At 37.6% G+C, this 22450-nt stretch overlaps 1 protein-coding gene across 3 annotated transcripts in view; it reads left to right on the forward strand.

The window, feature by feature from the left end:
- The window catches only part of LOC140209864 (zinc finger protein 280C-like), a 164689-nt gene extending 142632 nt beyond the window's left edge, over positions 1–22057 (forward strand). For all 3 annotated transcript variants that reach the window (XM_072278451.1, XM_072278453.1, XM_072278452.1), the window contains 3 exons: positions 17498–17540; positions 18412–18473; positions 18629–22057. In XM_072278451.1, coding sequence (XP_072134552.1) covers positions 17498–17540; positions 18412–18473; positions 18629–19370 — 847 coding nt within the window. In that variant the 3' untranslated portion in view covers positions 19371–22057. The remainder of the gene's footprint in view (positions 1–17497; positions 17541–18411; positions 18474–18628) is intronic.
- The last annotated feature ends 393 nt before the right edge of the window (positions 22058–22450 follow it).

Genomic DNA, 22450 nt, shown 5'->3' on the forward strand with positions numbered 1-22450 from the left:
TCTATCTCACCAGGGTATGAAGCCACCAAATACCCTCACCTGGTTTAGCCCTCTGGTTGAAGCGGTGTACTGTGTTGTGGCTGCTGTCACGCACAAACAGCTACTTACTGGAACACAGGTGAGAGCTGACTCTGGAGGGGACCAAAGGTGAGTGAGCTGACCTGGAATGGACATGACACTCCCCTTCACCAGAGGTGCTAACCCTCCCTGGACACCTCATACACCCCAATTTGTGAGGTATATGCACCTTAATTAATTTTGTTAATTATGGATAGTATTTCCCCACTTCCAGAAATGGTTTGGAAAAATTATTTCTTACATTGTAGTTCGTAAGTACATTTTTAACACAGTTGTGCTGTCTTTTTATAAAGTTTTGCAACCATTTGTTTGGTTATCACTGATAAATATGTTCACTTCTTTTACGTTGAACAACATTAAGCAGCTTAGAAATCCTAACTGGAGACCAACCTGCAAGTACTCAATAGTTGGCATCTGGGAGTGTACAAAAGGTGACTTGGATAAATCCCTCATATGATTATAATGTAGAGTAATTAAAGTTTTGCATCCAGCAGACATTTACAGCCTATATCTGGGTTTGACTGTTTTGAATACTTATCACAGTTGCTTATCCAGTATTCACAGGGTTCAATCATGGATAAGTAGTAAAATGCAATACTGATGATATTTTTTTCCCAATCAGAAAGAATGGGGCTTCCTTTTCTATATGAAAATCTTTTACAGAGTTAATGTCATGTCATGTAATGTTTAAATATTTGATATTTTCTCTATGTGCCATCTAATTTGAGCAAATTGCTTATTACTTTATAAATCTTGAAAAGTGTAAGAAATTTTGGAATTAACTCAGGATACCATTTGACTACTATTATTTCACTTGCTTCAGTCCTGCTCTGACACACCGCAGTGTGACATCAGGAGTTTTACTTGTCCTCACCTTAATGTTCTCCTTCACACCTCTCAGTCTTTTGTGACGTGATCGGCAACAATGAACAAAGAATTGAATTGAGTCAGATTTTATAAAAACAATCAAACATTTATTAAACTCTGCTCAATATAAAAAAAATGAAAATCTTAACTGGAAGTAAACCGCTATGCGGCCATTTAACAAACCGTCACTCAGTGCTAGTTCTTAAAGCGATAAATGCGAAAACAGTTCTTAAGGTGGTAAATTCAAACACAGTTCTTAGAATGGTGAATTCGAAAGTCCAAGAGATTTATACTGTCAATTAGGAGAGACTTTCCTGAAGTAAAGTATTCCTCGAAGGCATGACCTCACTGTTGATCCCAGCCGGATCCCGCCTTGTCCACAGGGTTCACAACGACAGAAATAAAATGGTTTAAAGGCACTGACCTTTCCCTCTGGGTACTAGATACTACACAATCTTTCTGCTACTTTTAGCAGAGGCTATCTCATGCAGATCATTCTTTCTTGAACGAATTCAATAATGGTCGATCCTTTCAACCGTCGAACGACTCCTTCAGGTTCCCGTCTTCCCTCTCCAATAATACTGAAAAGGTACATCAACAAATCTGGCAGCTATTGGTGAAACTGCCAGCCCAGCACTTCTGTACCTTACAATAGAATGTAAAACTCCGTTTTAAATCAAAACTGCGTCATAAGGCAAATACGCAGCGGAGCGGAGTCTCTGGCTAATGTTCTAACTGGAAAACTAACTGCGTCACCAGGGGTCTACACTTATATACCTGGTGAGAACAGGTCATCACATGACCTCACATCGGCGGGAAAGTTACATCAGGTGACATCCGCAAGACTATTACATCATCCTCATAAGACAGTCACAAGATATCCATGAGGTATATAACACTAAAAGGGGCGCATAACTGTGAAAACACTGCTCCATTCTTTTCATCTGACTCAACACCTTTTCACCTTCTCAATACTTCCCAGGCAACGATAGGATTTGCAACTACTGCCTTTATACCGACTTATTTCTTGTCATCTAGGAGCTGTTTAACACTCCTTCCGGGTGAAGTAGCAATTTACTTGGTAATTATTTGGTGCTTGTTAAGTGGTTTGTGGGCACGTGGCCAAGTGGTTAAGGCATTGGACTAGCGATCTGAAGGTCGTGAGTTCGAGCCCCAGCCGAGGCAGTGTGTTGTGTCCTTGAGCAAGGCACTTAATCACACAGTGCTCTGCGAAGACACTGGTGCCAAGCTAATGCCCTTCCCTTGGACAACATCGGTGTCGTGGAGAGGGGAGCCTTGCAGCATGGGCAACTGCCAGTCTTCCATACAACCTTGCCCAGGCCTGCACCCTGGAAACCTTCCAAGGCGCAAATCCATGGTCTCACGAGACTAACGGATACCTAAAAAAAATAAGAAGTATACATACAAAATAAAATTAAATTAAATAAGTAGTGTGAAAAGAGAGGGAAAAATACTGAGTTAGTGTTCATGGGTTCATTATCCATTCAGAAATCTGATGGGAGAGGGGAATAAACTGTTCCTGAAACATTGAGTGTGTGTCTTCTCCTTGATTATAGTACTTCCTCCTTGATTATAGCAATGAGTAGAGGATGTGGACTGGGTGATTGGGTGCTTAATAGTGGATGCCGCTATTGAGCATTGTCTTTTGAAGGTGTCCTGGATGCTGTGGAGGCGAATGTCCATGATGGAGCAGACAGAGTTTACAACTTTCTGCAGCAAAACCTAAAACATTAACTCATTTTCTCTGTTCAGATTTACAGTATCTGCAGTATTTTGATTGATTCGGGATAACATTTAAGTGTGTTGAGAAATACTTTCCATTTTCATTGTGAGCTACTTGTGTCTCTTATCTAAATTTGAATCCAGTATTCAACTCTACAAACTCTTGAGTTCAACACCCTTTCCTGAACCATACACCAGCAAAACCAGAGTGATGGATGCTTAGGAGTATCCGAATATGAAACTGCGATAATGGCTAACTGCGTACTTTAACTTTTGTAGAAATAGTTCAGCTTAAGCAGTGGAAAGATTGTGAAAGCGCCATGGGCTACAATATTGATTGTCTCAGAGTCAACATTATTTATGTTAACTTTCCCCCTAGTTGGATGCAAATTTTATTTAGTATCAAATTAGAGCTGCAGTTTTAATTGTGTTTGATGCGAATGAAAGTGTATTTTTGTAGGATACTGTGAAAATATATACAAAGCCTTGAAAAAGTATTCCCCCACAACTGTATTCACATTTTACTGTCTTAATTTCTAAACTTAAAATATATTGAAGTTGGATTTTTGAGCTAATCTACAAAACAGTGTGCATCATGTCAAATCAAAAGAAGAATTCCAAAACCTGCCAACAGTTTACTAAAAAGTAAAAACCAAAATTGTGAGGCTGAAAAAGTATTCATCCTCAATGTAATTACTGTGCTAGCTTTCTGCAGTAGCCATGCTGTGTTACATTACCAACTCACCCAATTTGTTGATGTAGAAAATTGGAGGATCACCTGTTTTCAATGAATTCATGAGAATAAATATCCTCTCTCCCTGTAAGGACCAAAAATATGGTAGATTTTCAATACACCAAACCAAAATGAAGACAGAAGGGCATTCAAGACAAGTCAGGGAGATGATAATAGAGAAGCACAAATCTTGCGACGGTTACAAGACCATCTCAAAGGCACTAAGCATACCTCAGAGCTCAATGCAGTCCATCGTGGAAAAAGTGGAAAAAATACGAAACAGCAGCCACACTGCCTAGGTCAGGCCATCCCTCTAAACTTAGTTGGACTTGGCACTGTAAGAGAGGTTACAATGACGGCAACAGTCAGTAGCTGCAGCTGGAGATGAGGTTCATGGCTCCACAATCTCTAAGGCCTTGCACAAAAAGGGTATGGAAGAGTGGCAAGGAAGGACCCCTGGCTTTTAAAAAAAAACATATCTTTGTGCATAAAGACTTTGCAAATTATCACTTAGTTATTAATTAGCAGCTTTAAGAGTAGGTTACATGGTCGGCACGGCTTTATGGGCCGAAGAGCCTGTATTGTGCTGTAGATTTTCTACTTTCTATGTTCTAAGGTCTTGTAGTCTGACTAAAGCGGAACTTTTGGCCTCAACACTAAGTAGCACATGTGGCAGAAATCTAATACTGCACATCAGCCAGGTAACACCATCCCTACTGTAGAGTATGGTGAAAGTAGCATCATGCTGTGGAGACGCTTTTCAGCAGCAGTGACTGGAAAACTGGTCAGGATTGATGGGAAGATGAACACTGCTAAATACAGAGAGATCCTGGATAAAGCCCTGCTAGCCTTTGCCAGAAAGCTGAAACTGGGAGGAAGTTCATCTTTCAATAGGACAACGGCCCAAAGCACACTGCCAGAGTAACCGTGGAGTGGCTTCAGATGACGAAAATTGATATTATTGAGTGGCCCTGTCAAGAGTCCTGCCCTTAACCCAATCAAACATCTCTGACAAGACCTCAAGATTACTGTCCACCACGACCACTCAATTAACCAGGCACAGCTTTAGCAAGTTTGCAAGGAGGAATGGGCAAATCTTGCTCCATCATGTCGTGCAATGGAGGCTTATCCAAAAAGACTACTGGCTGTGAAAAGTGGTTCAACTAAGTACTGAGCAAAGGGGGGAGAATACTTTTGAACTACTGACATTTCAGTTTTTCCTACTTTACAATTTTTCCTATATTTTGGATTCTGCTATGAAAAAAGGAGCATTGGATTCACAAATAAAAATTCTCAGTTAAATTGATCAAAATCCCTTACTTGTAATACTCTTTTATGTGAACAAAAGGTTAGGGGCTGAATACCTTTACAGGGCACTGTATAAGGAGATGATTTTTTTTTCCTTCTTTGATTTATCTGAATTAACTCTTAACTGACCTAAATTTTGTTCTTCCCTCTGCTGGATACCACTATTGTACACATAATAACTCAATTGTTATCTGCCTCTTTAGGCAGTCTGCCAGTAATTCCTGACAGCATTCCTGCTCTCTCTGAAGGGACCTTCTGATGCTGCATCCGTAACAGTTGAATATGTTGTATTTAAACTGGAAAATTTATAGTAAGTCACATTGGCAATGGATAAAGAGGTTGAATCCCTTAAACAGACAGAGGGAACCACCACAGATCCCACATCTAATAGGTTATAATGAGGGAAGGAGGAGGAACGAATAAAAAGAGGAAGAAGAATGAGAGAAAAGAGACAATGAATGCATTGATACCATTTGATTGCCCGTTTTTAGCCTTGTAATTGGTATAGTCCAAGCTTTTACTCACAGTGACTGAAAATTACATGTTTATTAAAAGGGATATTCTGAGAGGTGGTGTCCTAGATCTGGGAAGCAGTCCATGTTTTCCAGCATCTTGTAGTGAAACTTTATTGTTAAAGATTAGTGTTATATAGAGTGGTAGAAGATGTTTATAGGTGTTGAATATATGCTCTGTCTTCCCATATAATGATTTAGAGCTTGACCTCTGAATTCATTGTCTGTAATGTAGCTTTAGTACTGAAGTTGGGAGCCCTTGGTTCTTGAGAAAAGTCAACAGTTTTTATCCCGTACATTTAGTTTCACTTCAGTGAGAAGCTTGTTGGAATGAGATGACGCATTGCAATGCAAAAGATTGAAAAAAAGAACCTTGGGACAATGACACAACTTTGTTTGACACTAATATGCATTGAAACTGTTTTTTTGTGGACCCAGTTGGTTAGAATCATGGCTTGCATGCCACCTTGAAGCAAACTCATCGTTTAATTCAGTGTCATTGGCTTACTGAGGAAATACGCTTTAAGGTTCATGCCTCAAATTTGTTATAGAATTCACAGCCCACTGAGTAGCTGTAATCCTTATGCTCTTTTATGCCTCTTTGACTTTGGCTAATAATACCAGCCACCTCAAGGTACTAAATGGATATTACCAAAACCCTCTTCCCAAAATCCTGCTGGGATAAATGAACCAATACTACCATCCTTAATCAGACCAATATCATTGCGTTGAGGCCTTAATTACACTTATTTGCACAGACTAAGTCATGCGAATGCCTAATAATACCAACAGGTCAAGCAGCATTTTCGGAGGCAGTAGGTGATGTCAACTTCTCTGCATTCTCTTTTGTCTTGAAATTTCTGTCTAGGTAACAAATGTACCAGGAGGGTGGAGGAAAAGATTCAAGGATGTCCTCAAAGCCACCTTGGGGAAAAAAATACAATATCCCCACTAACTTCTGGGAATATCTGGCCCATAATTCTGAAACTGAATTAGCATACAGGATGGTACCATGAGTTTAGGCTTTGGGAGCACAGTAAAGGTAGAAGGAGTACATAATCTCAGAAACTACCCTGACCTTTTAGGCACTCACTATCACACATCATCTAATCAGAATCAGAGTGGAAGCAAATCATTGTTAACCCTTATAGCCAAAGAAAAGAACTTTGCACAATTAACAAACATCCACTTGTAAATTTATTAATGCCATTTCAATATCATTTTAATGTATATCTGAACACCATGTATGTTGGAAGGTACACCACCAATGAGAGGAACCAATAGGATAGCATTTGTAATAAAGTAATGGACATGGTATTTAGTTATGTTCTGTGTTATATGATTGTTGTATCTCAGTGTTTCATTTTAGCAGTTGCCTTTTGTAAGATTTTTAAAAAGTAAAAGTCAAAAGAAAGAATCGATGTAGGACTAATAAAATTGTGTGCATTAGCTCACCTATTATGCCCACAGTGTCTGTCTAGTGTTTGAATATTCCTAACGATATACAGGACTGTAGTTCCTAATTATGCTGTAGGTTCAGTTGATGATAAGTATCTTACTTGAGAGCTTCTTGGACTTTTAATGTAGAGTGTGTTGTTTCTTTTGAGGATTTTTTTTCCTCCATATTCTGATGAGCATTTTGTTCATAGAAATAAAACCTAAAACTATAGACAACTTCATCAGTTTATCTTGCTAACTTGGTATGAGCTTTACAGATCTGTTACTTTTTGCAGCAATAGTCTTCATTTTTATTTGTGCAAGCATAGCATTTAATACTAATAGCAAAAAAAAAGCCATGTTCCTAGCATTCGCAACACCTCCCCAAAGTCAAACTTGCAAAGTTTGCAAAGTCAAACAAGTCAAATCTCCAAACTGGTGTTAAGTAACTTTCATCCTGGTATATGTTAATCCTTTATTTCATTGTAAAACCTCAATGAGGTTATTAACATTGTGCAAGTGATCACAACATGTTCTTTTCAAGCTGGTGAAAGTGCAAATTCTACATAAAATAAATTCTCATCCATAGGTTTCTTACATACACACAAACATGCGCGCGTAGTTGGTTAAGCTGTTTTCCAAAGAATGCTGAGCTGAGATAAACAGTGTAACATTTGTTCAGGTAAATAGACCATAGGAGCAAGGACATAAACAAGACTTTTCACGTAGCAAGGTAAGGAAGATTGTGCTGGAACTATATAAAAGACTAGTTAGAGTACATCCTGTGCACAATGGACAGGTCTAGTTACCAAATTATTGCAAAGAAATTTATAATGATGTTGTCACAATTGGAATATTGTAGCATTGAGAAAATATTGGGTAAATTAAGGGGTTATATGCAACAGAGACTGAGAAAACTTAATGGTATTTACCAGTGGAGTTCCCATGAAGTATAAGTTTGAGGCTTCTAAATAAAGTAAATATGCAAATCTGAAGACAAAGACCACTGATACTGGGTCTGGAATAAAGAGCATTACACTGGAAGAACTTTGCAAGTCAAGTAATCCTGATGCAGGATCTCAATCCAAAATATTGATTTGAACTGTTTTGGTTATACAGATGTTGCTTGACCGGCTAAGATCTTCCAGTGTTGTCTTTTATGCTCCAAAGAGAACAGATCACTTTCCTTTAGAAGAGATGCTAACAGCCTGAAATCCTGTATATAAAATAAATGGTAGAAGGGTTTGAGAGGAGAAGGAGAATTTTATCTTATCTTAGGGTGGTAAGGGTCTAGGCAGAAGTGACAAAAATTGTCATTACATTGTAAAGTACTTCAATATATTCTTGAAGACCCGGAAATACTACTGAAGATGGAATTAGGCTGGATAGTTCTTTTTCCAACAGCATGAGCACACCTTATGTTCTCAATTTTGTATAATTCTAAACATTTTTTGAAATATGTTAATATTAGAAATTTGTCATTTAGCCCTTATTGATTAATAATGGTAAGTCTGTAATGAGCAAGTAATCCATGGCTATTTCATTCCTCCTTGCTTTTTAACATATTGGAAAATTATGTTCATGATTAAGTAGATTTGGGGATTCTAATTCCCTGACCTGAAAATGGCTAGAGAGTGTCATTTATTGTTTTGATTTTGCCTTTCCTCATTATTTTTCCTTTATTAATGATTTCAGCGGCTAATTACCTGTAGGATATAATCTACTGTTGCTATACTGTATAATATAGCAACAGATGTAGGTTGAGTAATTTAAAAAATTTTATTATACAGCTTTTGCATCATAAATCAACCAATTTTAAGTTAGCTAATGGGAATGGATTGCAAAATGGCACCAAAAGGACTGCTGTTAGCTCTAATGGAGTGAATTCATTAATGAATGTTAACTTTATTATTCACCCATAGATATGATTTAAAACAAATTTCAGAGGTGGAGTTGGTTTGGACTATTTTTCATACACTCGACATCTTACTGGGAAACTAATTTATTACTAAATTAGTGATCCAGATATTATGTTTGATTGCACATTATCCAGATTCCCTTGTAGACAAAATCAATATATCTGTTTATTATGCTTAATGTAGCATACAGGGGCAGAAAAGAGCTGCGGTTTAGACATGGAGGGTCATGAATCATGTAATAAATGATTAATAACTAGATTTTATACTCTATAAGTGCTCTGCTGTAGTAGATAAAATCAAAATTTTACCAAGAAGACATTTGCATTATTTAAAAATATTAGAATATATTTACAGTTGCAAGAAAAAGTTTGTGAACCATTTGCAATTACCTGGTTTTCTGCATTAATAACTAATAATATTTGGTTTGATCTTCATCTTAGTCACAATAATAGCCAAACACAATCTGCCTAAACTAATAACACACAAACAATTGTACTTTTCATGTCTTAATTGAACACATTATTTAATTATTTACAGTGCAGGCTGGAAAAAGTATGTGAACCCTTGTATTTAATAACAGGTAGAATCTTCTTTAGCAGCAGTAACCTCCAGCAAACATTTCCTTTACCTGCTGATCAGACTTGCACAATGGCAAGGAGAAATTTTAGACCATTCCTCCATACAAAGCTGTTTCAGTTCATCGAAATTTCTGGGATACCTTCCATGAACATCTCGGTTCAGGTCATGGCACAGCAATTTTAATTGGGTTAAGGTCTGACTCTGACTTGGCCATTCTGAAACACAAATTTTAAACGTTCTTTTTAAACAATTATGTTAATGGTTTACTCTTGTCTTTTGGATCATTGTCTTGTTGTATCATCCAACTTCTATTAAGCTTCAGGTGATGGACCACTACACTGGCATTCTCCTGTAAAATATCTTGATACAATTTTGAATTAATTGTTCCCTTAACTATTGCAAGCTGTCTAAGCCCTGAGCCAGCACAGCAGCCTCAAACCATGGTGTTCCCCTCCACCATGCTTCACAGTTGGGATGATGTTTTGGTGTTGGTGTGTAGTGCCCTTTTTCCTCCAAAAATAGCGATATGTATTTCTGCCAAAAAGTACAACTTTTGTCCCATCTGTCCACAGAACATTGTCCCAGAAGTGTTGTGGAACATCCAGGTGGTGTTTTGCAAACTTGATACATGCAGCAATATTTTCTTTTTTGGAGAGCATTCTTGTTCAGTGTTTTTCTTATAGTGGACACATGAACAGAGACTTTAGCAAATTCTAGAGATTTCTGGATGTCTTTTACTGTTACCCTTGTGTTCTCCTCCTTCAGCATTGCATGTTATGCTCTTGGTGTGATCTTTGCAGGATGGCCCACGCATAGGGAAGATGGCAACAGTACTGAATTTCCTCCATTTGTAGACAATTTCTCTTACTGTGGACTGATGAACATCCAAGTCTTTAGAAATGCTTTTGTAGCCTCTTCCAGCTTCATGCACCTTTACAGTTCTTCTTCTAATTGTTTTGATTATGGTATGGTGCAGGTAAACAGATTTTTCTTGAGCAGAGCAGGCTCTGTGAGTAACCTGACTTTGTGTGTCTTTTATTGTAGGGCAGGGTATATCTGCAAACCACACCTCCAATCTTATCTTATTGATTGGAACACCTGACTCCAAATACCTTTTGTAGAAGGTATTACCCCAGAGGTTCACATGCTTTTTTGAACCTAGAATGTGACTGTTTAAGCAGTGTTACTCGGTACTGATGATTGTTTGTGTGTTATTAGTTTAGGTAGAGTGTGTTTGTTTATTTTTTTTTAATTTTTTATTTTTATTTGGATAAGGAATTCACAAGTATCATGTATTTTTTTCACATGTATAACCTTTTCCTTTTTTTTATATGTATAAAACTATAACTATTTATACATTCCTAAGTACACATTAAGATGATATAAAAAGAAATTAGACACTTAAATAGATAATTATGTACAGTTGAAATTCTAATCTATTAGGCTAAGTAATGATATTAGTTGTTAAGAAAAATAGTAATAATAGTGGATTAATAATAATTTCCATATATCTCTTCTGGACCATTTCTTCTGGTCCAAAATGTTATATGTAAGCCTATGTAACAACCATTGTAGGTGTTTATATCCTAACTTGTTCATGCTTGCTCCTGCCTCCAAACATAATTATCCAATCCCTATGTACTTATTTACTTATTTACTTAATTTTATCATTTTTTATCCCTTTCCCAAATCTTTTCCTTTACTTGTGTTAATTCTCTATTTTCCAAAAAAAACAAAAGCAGTAAACACTTAGACCAGGCGTGCTTACGTTAGCAATATTACTGTGTTGATGAGAAGAGTAGTATAAATCATCAGGAGAATTATCTAAAGTCTGCTTGCTTTGGGGTTATATATTCAATCCATTTATTCCAGATTTGATAAAATTTTTCTTTTTGAATTCTCAGGGAGGAAGTCATCTTTTCCATTTAAAATATTTCCAAGATAATTTCGTGCCAATCTTCTAATGTAGGTGGTATTGGATTTAGCCACTTTCTAGTGATTGGTTTCTTACTTGCCGCTAAAAGGGCCTGCAGCAACTTTATATCTTTCTTCTGTTCAAGAAACAATACATGCCCCAAATAGAGCGTCTCAAAATTCAGAGGTATCTGGGTCTTAAGTACGTTAACTAATGTTCTATGAATACCTTTCCAATATAAACTTAATTTAAGGCAATCCCAGAAAATATGGAAATGATTTGCCTCCTTGGAGCCGCACCTTCTCCAACACGTCACGTTTGTGTCTTTATATTTTTCCTGATATGGGGTCTTGAAGTATCTTATAATGTTTTTCCAACAATGTTCTCTCCAAGTCAAAGAATTAGTCGAAGACCACTGAAAGCTGCATATTTTCCCCCAAGCCTCCTCTGAAAGTACCAACCCCGCTTCTTTCTCCCACTTCTCTTTCATATACAATGTGTTTACATTTTTAGCATGGAAGAGTGCATTATATAATCGAGAAACTGATTTACTAGGTATTGAACTGCAAGCCGAATTCAGTATTTGTCTATTATTGTGACTTAGATGAAGATCAGACCACATTTTATGAGTAATTAATGCAGAAAACCAGGTAATTGCAAATGGTTCACAAACTTTTTCTTGAAACTGTACTTCTGCAGTAAACATTAATTTATCTGTTATATTCAATTAAGATGTAATACTTATTAAATTAAAAGGAATTATCTGTTTCCATTGTAGTAATAGAACCTGTAACCGTTAGCTAATCTTTGTTTACAACATAATTAGAGTGAAGTATTTGCAAAGAGACAATAAATTAATATATTGTATAACAATATTCAACAAACTGAAATATTGGAAATATTCAAATGAAGTTTTGCATTATTGCTTACAAATTTGATTATATTTAATATTTATTTATTTAGAGATACAGCATGGTAACAGGCACTTCCAGCCCAACAAACCCACACTACCCAGCTATACCACCTGACTAATTAACCTACTAACATGTACATCTTCAGGATGTGGCAGGAAACCGGAGCTCCCAAAGGAAACTCACATGGTCATGGGGAGATCATACAAGCTCCTTACAGAGAGCAGTGGAATTGACCCAGGTCACTGGTGTTGTAATAGCATTATGCTAACCAATGTTGGAACATTGAATTATTTAGTTCAATTGTTCTACTTACTGAGAGAGTTCTCCACAATGATTCTAATTGCAGTTTACATACGTACTGCCAAAGGCAAGTACGTCAAGCAAGTACTCGATGTATTAAATACCATGATTAACAAAGAAGAAATAGCCTACCCTTTCACATTCTTGCTGGAGATTTCAGTCAGAGCTTGAAGAAATCTCTGCCCACCTACCATCAGCACATCATCTGCAGCACCAGAGGAACCAACTCACTCAGCTACTGCAACACTACCATCAATAATGTTACTGTTCCATCCCTTGACCTGATTATGGGAAATCTGGGCTGTCTTTCTCCTACCTGCACATAGGCAGAGACTAAAGAGCAAGGCACCAGAGGGAAAAACAACAAAAAGGTGTTTATGGAAGGCAGAGAAGCAGCTGCAGTATTGCTTTGAGTTGGTGGACTGATCATATTAAAGGACTCAACAAAGGCCCTAAATGAATACGCCACAGTTGTTACAGACTTTATAAGGACACGCATAGAAGAAAGTGCACCTATAAAACAATTCAGCACCTTCCCAACCAGAAGCCCTGGATGAACCAAGAGATATGTAAACTGATGAGGGCTAGATCAGTGGCTTTCAGAACTGGCAATCAAAGGAAGAAGAACAGGTATGACCTCCAGAAAACCATTCTACATGTGAAGTGGCAATTCCGGAACAAGCTTGAATCACAGAAGGATGCTGAACAGCTGTGGCGGGCTTGAATGCCATCACTTCCTACAAAGCAGCATCAATGACAACAAGGTTTTGCGTCCAGATGAGCTCTATGCCCTTTATATGCTCAATTTGATTGACAGAACATTCACGAGTTCCCGCAGCCCCCAACAACCCAGTGATTTCAGTCTCTGAGACTGACATGAAAGCATCCTTCAGGAGAGTGAATCAAGGAAAGAATCTGGCCCAGGTGGTGTACCTGGCAGACTATTGAGGACCTGTGCTAATCATTTGCTGGAGTGTTTACTGACATTTTCAGCCTCTTGCTTCAGCAATCTGAGGTGCCCACCTGCTTTAAGCAGGCTTCAGTCATACCCGTGCATAATGTTACATACTGTAATGTTTTAGAAATAAACCAGCAGCAAGAGATTTCACACTGAGTCGGGTTTTAATGTTAAAACCACTATCTTTATTAGTATCTACTTATAATATCATAACTTAACAAAGATAAACAAATGTTAACAGTGTTATGCGTATATATGTGTGTAATATAGCTCCCAAATTAAGTTAAGCTTGGGGAAACAAAGTTTAGAGTCTTGGGATGGCAAAGTAGGAAAAGTTCAGTTCATCCACGGAATAAATGGTAAGAGAGAGAGATTTGTAATCCAGGGTCAATGTAGAGAGAAGGTAATTATGTTGAATTCCACAGGTTCCACGAGGGTAATTAATAAATATCAGTTGTCTAAGATCCTCCGTCACAAGATCATAAGACAAAGGAGCAGAAGTAGGCCATTTGGCCCATCAAGTCTGCTGCGCAGCTCCCCCATGAACTAAACTATTCACCTATCTAGTTCCAATTTCCAGCTTTTTCCCCATATCCCTTGATGTCCTGACTAACTAGATACCTGTCAATCTCCTCCTTAAACACCCTCAATGATCGGGCCTCCACAGCTGTATGTGGCAACGAATTCCACAAATCCACAACCCTCTGGCTAAAAAAAAATTCTCCTCTTCTCTGTTTTAACTGGGTACCCTCTAATTCTAAGACTATGGCCTCTTGTCTTGGACTCACCCACCAAGGGAAACAACCTTTCCACACCTACTCTGTCCAACCCTTTCAACATTTGAAACGTTTCTATGAGATCCCCTCTCATTCTTCTATACTCTAATGCATATAATCCAAGAGCCGACAAACGCTCCTCATATGTTAGCCCCTGCATTCCAGGAATCATCCTCGTAAATCTTCTCTGAACTCTCTCCAACATCAGTACATCCTTTCTAATATAGGGTGCCCAAAACTGCACACAGTATTCCAAATGAGGTCTCACTAATGCCCCATAGAGCCTCATCAACACCTCCTTATTCTTATACACTATTCCTCTTGAAATGAATGCCAACATAGCATTTGCTTTCCTTACTGCCGATCCAACTTGGTGGTTAACCTCTAGGGTATCCTGCATGAGAACCCCCAAGTCCCTTTGCGCTTCCGATTTTTGAATTTTCTCCCCATCTAAATAATAATTTGCCCAATTATTTCTTCCGAAATGTACAACCGTACATCTGTCAACGTTGTATCTCATCTGCCATTTCTTTGTCCACTCTCCTAAACTAACTAAGTCTCTCTGCAACCTTTCCGTTTCTTCAACATTTCCTGCTCCTCCACCTATCTTGGTGTCATCCGCAAACTTAGCCACAAAAAGCCATTCCAAATCCACATACGAATTACCACCAGAGTGATCTATCACAGGGATGTCGTCTTCAAGGGATTACCACATAACATACCCAGGCAAGGGTTAACTTCAAGTGGTCCCACAGGACATTCCTTAATCCACTCCTATGGACCACGCATTCGATGTGCACTGGATTGATAATCAACCCACCCTTGCGGGTATAGCAGAGTTCCAAATCCCCAGCTTCGAGAAACTGGAGCTGCTACTCTTTTCCAGGTATGCTCTTCTCTCTTCTGACTTCTGACTGACTGTCTGTGTCCTTGTTTTAAAGGTAAACAAGCTGCGTGTCAGTCAGTCAGTGAACAACATCATAGTCTTGCCTTACTGAAGCACTCTTTTAAAGTGACAGTCCACAGCAAATGAAACCTTCGGATTTGTAACGATAAGAAGAACGGGTATTGTCCAGTGACACATACATCCACTGTAATGAAGTGCTTTGAAAGGCTATGAACCCCTGCCTGAGGATTGACTTAGATCAGCTTCATCACAACAGGTCAACTTTGCCTCCAACTTCCACCCTGCCCTTAAACTCAAGCGTCCACAATGATTTTCCTGCCCACTTCTTAGTCCTGGGCATTTACAAGTCCTGCAATGTTAGTAGACTACAGTGATGGTAGAATGCAAGAAGAATCACGTTGCAGGTGTTTTTAGTGAGTTTGTAAACTCCCTAGGTATCTGTTTGGAAATCTGGTGTAAAAGAGGATCTATAGCAAAGAAGCCTTTCAAATTGGGGGGGGGGCGGGGGGGGAGAAACAATTTTTTTTTTGTATAGGATGTTGTTATAACTGTTAGTATAATGCCCTTACAGTACCAGCAACTGGGTTCAATTCCACCGCTGTCTGTAAGGAGTTTCTACATTCTCCCTGTGACTGTGTAGGTTACTGTTGTTTCCTCCTACATTCCAAAGCTGTATGGGTTAGTAGGTTAATTGGTGGCATGAATGTAGTTTGGTGGTGCAGACTCATTGAGTAGGAAAGGCCTGTTACCATGCTGTACTTCTAAAATGGTGGGAACAAAAGGTGATTGACTTGAAGCAATAGCTTTGTTTCTGTTTTCACAGTGCTGTCTGACTGTGGAGTACTTCCAGAAATTCTGCTTTAATTTTAGATTTCCTGCTTCTACAGCACTTTTGTGAAGAACACCTTATTGAATAATATGAGGAGACCATACGGAAGAAAAGGCCTTCTTCCTCATATTAATTAATAGTTTTAAGAACTTTAATAATTTTTGGCTGACTGCAGTTATACAAGAAATACATTAGTGAGTCTGTAGGCTGTGAGAACAGTTCAGTTTTGAGATTAGTGAACTTATCTCCCCTGGTTCAAGACCCTGATGGCTGAGAGGTAATAACTGTTTCTAAACATGTTGATGTGGGTCTTGAGGCTCCTGTACCTTCTTGCAACAGCAGCATCGAGAAGAGAGCATGGCCTGGGCAGTGGGGATCCTTGATGATGGATACTGCTTTCTTGCAACAGCACTCCATGTAGATGTGCTCAGTGGTGGGTGGGCTTTACCAGTGATAACTGGGCTGTATCCACTACTTATTGTCAGTATTTCTGCTCAGGGGCATTAGTGTTTCCACATCAGGCTGTGATGCAACCAGTCAATATACTGTCCATCATACATCTTTGCAAGTTTGTCAAACTTTTAGATGATGTGTTAAATCTTTGCCAACTTCTTTGCAATGGCACTTACGTGCTGGGCCCAGGACAGGTCCTCCGATTAAATAACACAGAGGAATTTAAAGTTCTTGATACTCTCCACCTCTGATCCTGTCATGAGTACTTGCTCATGAACCTCTGGTTTCCTTTTGAAGTCAATTATCAGCTCCTTATCTTACTGACATTGAGTAAGAGGTTGTTGTTATGACACCACTCAGCCACATTTTCAATCTCCTTCCTATATGCTGATTCATCACCACCTCAGATTCAGCCTACGACAGTGGTGTTACCAACAAACTTGAATGTGGCATTGGAGCTGTGCTTAGCCATGCAATCATAAATATAAAGTGAGTAAAGCACACAGCCTTGTGTTGCACCTGTGCTGATGGAGATTTTGGAGGAGATGTTGTCAATCTGAACTGACTGGGGTCTGTAAGTGAGGAAATTGAGAATCCAATTGTACAAGAAGGTATTGAGGTCAATGTCTTGGAGCTAAGGTCTTAAGTTAGTTTTGAGGGGATAATAGTATTGAATGCTAAGCCACAGTTGATAAAGAGCATTCTGATGTATGCATCTTTGCTGTCTAGATGTTCCAGGGTTGAGTGAAGAGCCAATGAGATGACATCTGCTGTGGACCTATTGGTCCAGTAAGTAAATTGGAGCTGATCCAAGTTGCTTCTCAGGCAGGAGTTAATACATTTCATCACCAATCTTCCTAAACAGTTCATCACTGTGGATGTTAGGGCACCAGTATAATTGAAGCCTACTTGAAGCAGGTGGTACTTGACTGCCAAAGTGAGAGGTTAAGATCTCAGTGAACACTTCCAGCCAGTTGATCAGCACAGATCTTGGCCAGGAAACCCATCTGGTCTGGATGCTTTTTGTGAGTTCACTCTCTCCTGAAAGCTGCTTGCACGTTGCCCTCAGAGACTGAAATCAAAGGATCATTTGGGGTTGGAGGAGATCGTGATGGTTCCTCCTTGTTTGTTTTCAACATACTATTGTTTCAGAAATTGGTGCATTTCTTTTAGTTATCAGTTGCATTTAATTTCATTTCATTATGTTTCTTTTCTCTAACCATATAACTTAAAAGAATTTAAGGCAAATAATCTTTCTTTCCCTGGCAGGGGGAATGAGCAAATCTCCACACTTGAAATAAAGAAGACTGAGGTAATTTTGATCATTTGTAGCTGTTGCACTGTGTGATCAAAACTTGTATGCTGGCATGCAGAATCTTAGTCATGTGCCAGATAAGTTGCAAATGATTATAATGGCCTCATTGGTGATAGAAATCTAAAATAAGGATTCAGTACCAGGCTAAATCCATTTACCGATTTGTGGAGTATTCTGGAGTTGCAACTATCCTGTAGTTGTATGACTGACTTATTCTTCGAGTATGCTGGATGAATTTATTTCTGCGTGTTTTCAGGCATGATTTTTCACATTGAAAGTTGGCAGCGTGCTTGTGATTCAACCACTGGCAGTTGCATGACTACACTCCTTATTGGCTGGCAAATTAATATTTGAAGCTGATTGCTGACAGTACATGATGAAATATTTTCGAATTGCCCCCATCTCCACAACAGAACAGATATTAAAAAAAGCAGTTACTGAGGTTGCATTAAACAGGCTGTGGGGAAAGTAAAATCCATGTAGGGTGAAGGGTAGGGGGAGATTGATTGATGTGTTGAACAGAAGAGTTATTGTATTAGGTATTACTTTGTAGGTTAAATTTAGTAAAATTTCATATTTCGACATAAAAGTGTTTTAAGCAACTGATGGGCAAGTAATGAGGCAATAGAAACCGTATTAAACCTTTATACTGCACGGCACAATATCCTCAAAAGTTTATTTGAATGAATAGATTAATTTCTTTGATATTCCCTCTGTGCTGCAAGTTTTGTTTCCTTTACTTCAAAATATTATTTTAAAAAGTTGAACTTACAGTTGCATTTTCTATAGATTGCTTTTCTTTTCTAGTCAAAATAGCATTATTTTGTTTAAGGTTCTTAAATGTTTCCATTTTTGTTCTAACTTTTAGGCAAAACCTTCTTCGGTATCATCTGATACCGAAACCTTGGAAATTGGTTTATCTGCTGATGGGTAATGAGATAATTTTTCATTTTGGATGGATTCAATTGGTAGTCTGCATGGATAATTTATATCTGAATTGAAAAGGAAATTTTATTACTTGAAAAAATATTTCTTGATTGTTCTTTTGAAAATATGAAACACGTTTTCTACTCTCTCTTTAACAGAAATGATGAGAAAAATGATCAGCCTTTAAAATGTGAGGCTGAGACTCAATCTGTGGAAGCTGTGCCTTCACCAAATTATGACAAGTTAAGTGATAAACAATACAAAGTGAACTCCAATGAAAATGTACAAAGTAGTGAAAGTACGGAGAAAACAACAGATGGTCTGCTGTCTGAATTGACTACAGAGAAGGAATGTGATGCTGATGAAAGAGTTCAGGATAATTCCTCAGACCGAGCACTCTCGCCTCCAAACACTAACGAAGCACAGGCTTTCAAGTCAGTTGACAGTGATGTGGAAGTTATTCAAAATGAATTTGAAGGAACTGATGCTTGTGATGAAACTAAAGATTGCAAGACTCTTACAGATTCACTTCAGAAATGTAAACAGACAGGAAACGAGGGAATTGATAAAGAAAAATGTATTGAAGAAAAGAGTGATGATACAAATATAGAACAGGATAAGGATCCCAAAGAAGATGTTTGCTTTGAGCAGTTTTTTAGGAGCAAGGATGAGCCAGAAGCTCTTGGTTCTGATGTGAGTGAGCAGGGCAGCATTCAGTTGGAACCACTTACTCCTTCTGAGGTTTTAGAACATGAAGCTACTGAGATTCTGCAGAAAGGGGGTGTGGTGACTGCCACCAAGAGAAGGGGAACAACTTCTGCTGAGGAAAGTAAGAAAGAGACAACTCCTGCTACAGTACTGATAAACTCAGAGCATCTTGACGAAAGTGAAAAGAGCTGAAGTCTTGCATGGGGCATTGACTATCTTATTGGACTTGATTCACAGATACACATTCACCAAGCACACAAACATATGTACTGTTAAAGGCTTTAATATTCTCATCACTGTTCAAACTATAGTTCACATTCCTGTCTTTGAGAAAAACAAATGGCATGTGAAAAGAAAAGACTTACAAATCTGTAGAATTCTGTATAAAATTAAGCACCTTTATAGGTGTTGTCTTGGCAGGCTCTCAGCTTACCTATGTAAACTTTCAGTGAAAGTGGAATCATTATAAGAAAAAGCTTAATTATGTAATTGTGCAGAAAAATCTAAACAGTCTGGCACAAGATGACATAATACTGCTGTTACATATTATTTTTATTAATCTTTGCAATAGAGATAGATTGTCTAGGATGGGTTACATGGTAAACCAAAGTGCAGTTCATTCTTTCCTTTTACTGTAGTAAATAGGATATGTTGTGTTAAGTAATGCTTTATTTGTATTGGCATGTATCTTTTGTTGTTCAGCAGTTTATTCTGCTTACGGCAGTAGACACAAGGCAGGAACTGCAGAATATGTAACATTTTTAAAAAAAAAATCTGCAGTACTTTATAGTGCCAAGCTAACTGACTATAAGAGGAAGAATAAAGCTGCTTAAAATTATACTGAATATTTTTACTACATATTTGGTAAATAGTACTTTGCTAGTGATTGGCATTGTCTTGCTTTGGTGTACAGTTTCTGCAGAAAACAACAAAATTCCTATTTAAGTATCCAAACTTTAGACTTGATTCTTTAGATGTCGCTAATTTTAATTTGTTATAAAGGTTGTTTAATTTTATGAGTACCCAATTTGGAAGTAAGAGCTCCCTAAAGCTGATATTTGTTCATTTCTGCTAAGTGCATTTTGCTAAAGACTAATTGAATAAAAAATATAAAACAGCATGCATCAAAAGTTGATGAATTGAATTTACAGATTTTCATATAGGATAACTACTTTTTAAATCACTCTTCCAAATACTTAGTCCTTGTGGGGAAAACCTGAAAATATTTTTTGTCCATCTGTCAATAAAAAAAGTTATTATATAGAATAATTTTACTTAAAAGGACCTCCAGATTCAAAGTCACAAAACAATAAAACTCATAAAATTCAATTCCTTTTGCATTCTGTAACATACTGAACAGTTGCACTTTCCACTTAATAAAATGTGAACGATTTTTATTTATGTTCTTTGATTAAAATGGAATAGCCCCTATCCTTTCTTTATAACATGCATTTCCAAAACCCACCTAAAGTGACTATGTACACTGTCATAGAATTTTGGATGCCCTCGGATATTTATATTTCATTAATTTGTAGTCACAGTACCAATATTTTTGCTTTTTTTTTTGCTGGCTTTTTAACAAATCTCCCACATCATCTGTTGCCTTTCTTTGATCAGAGGGTAGGCTTGCCCTTTTTTTTCCATTTTTGCCCTTCTGAGCTTCTACACCTGAGTGTCTTCTCACTCAATATTAGTTGGTCATGGCCTTTTCTATTCCTTCTAAAAAAAATCTCTTCAGTTGTTGGCAATTACCCAAGCTAGTTGATATTTCAGGAGCTTTGGAATTCATAAGATGTTGCCTTTTAAACTATTAGTTGCAATTGTAATTACGTTTGTACAAGAAAAATTTGTTGCAAAATGTATTGCAAGGTTTTTATATTGGTAGAGTACAGCAAACTCATCCCCAGTTTTATTGACTTCACAACCACATTTATGACATTTCATAATCAAAATTCCTATTTTATTGCAAAATTTGAGATCAGTTATTAATGTTGTAAAAGTTATTCCATTTAGTGAAAGATTGGTAAATGTAATTTAATTGCAAACAGTCCCCTGTAGACTGTAAAATGTTAGTTTTATTTCATGCTATACTGTACAACTTACTGGATGTGGCAAGAGAAGATACTCAACTGTTTTTATTCCATGTGGACATGAGATTTGTTTGATTGTAGTTATCTACCAGGTCCTTGTGGTTTAACATGTGCAGTCTACTTTGTAAGGGAAAAAAGAAGTGAAATGCAGCTCCATCTAATATAATTTCCTTTACACAGTTAATTTATAGCAGGGTTGTAAATATTTTTGTATATGTTTTAAATGATTAATTTAGAAATTGTTAGTACTATAAGACTAATCACCATATATGTATGTTGGAGTTATGTTGATCTTTAATTGTCATACCTCTATAAATCTTCTTGTTCTCCAGGACACCCGCACTTCAGTTTATGATTTGTTCATGAATGTTGGGTATAAAACACAACTGTAAATGAAGCAGTGTGCAACTGAATAAATATTATTGATGCCCATGCTTGTGAATGTTGGCAAATGGACAGGTGCCAGGTTTTAGACTAATTTACATTATTGGAGAAAGCTCCAGTTGTCAACAGTTTGGACCTCCGAAGTATAAAAGAATGGCAGCACACAGTGCAAGGCGTTTCCTTTCGTTGTGACTTTATTTAATGCTGTTTAACTTGGATGAAGAGATATGTTTTCATTTCTGCTGTTGCTACTTTTAGTTCTGGAATTCAATTGATTCCTATTCAGAGTAAAGTTACTGTACACAGGGAGAGTGGAAATAATGGTTTGTATACTTTTCTTCTTGTAGAAGTTTAATGTTACTTTAATGCCAGTGCCTGCAAGCTCAAATAAAGAAATTGCATCTAATGACTTGTAATTGTGTTTCCGCGTGTCCATCTTATATCTTTCAGTAGCTTCTCTGCTGTAAGTCCAGACATCCCTCCAGAGCTTTCTTTAAAGAGCAAGTTTCATATAACAGCCTAAATATTAGTAAACTATTATTGTACACTTCAGCTAACCTAATTCTGTCGAACAGAGAGATGGCAGGAGTCTTTCTCTTAACTCATCGTTGCTACTGTACCACAGGCCAGAAATTTAAAATTAAAAGAGTCAACACAGAAGAATAGTGAACCTCCAGTTGATTAACTATATTATTGATGCTCTGGTTTTCTTACCAATATATTACTGTAGATTTCTGCATTCCTGAGATTTTTTTTTCTAGACATGTTGGTACTGACCATCTTTCTGTACTAAACCCA

Source organism: Mobula birostris, chromosome 14, assembly GCF_030028105.1.
Source record: "Mobula birostris isolate sMobBir1 chromosome 14, sMobBir1.hap1, whole genome shotgun sequence".
Classification (NCBI taxonomy): domain Eukaryota; kingdom Metazoa; phylum Chordata; class Chondrichthyes; order Myliobatiformes; family Myliobatidae; genus Mobula; species Mobula birostris.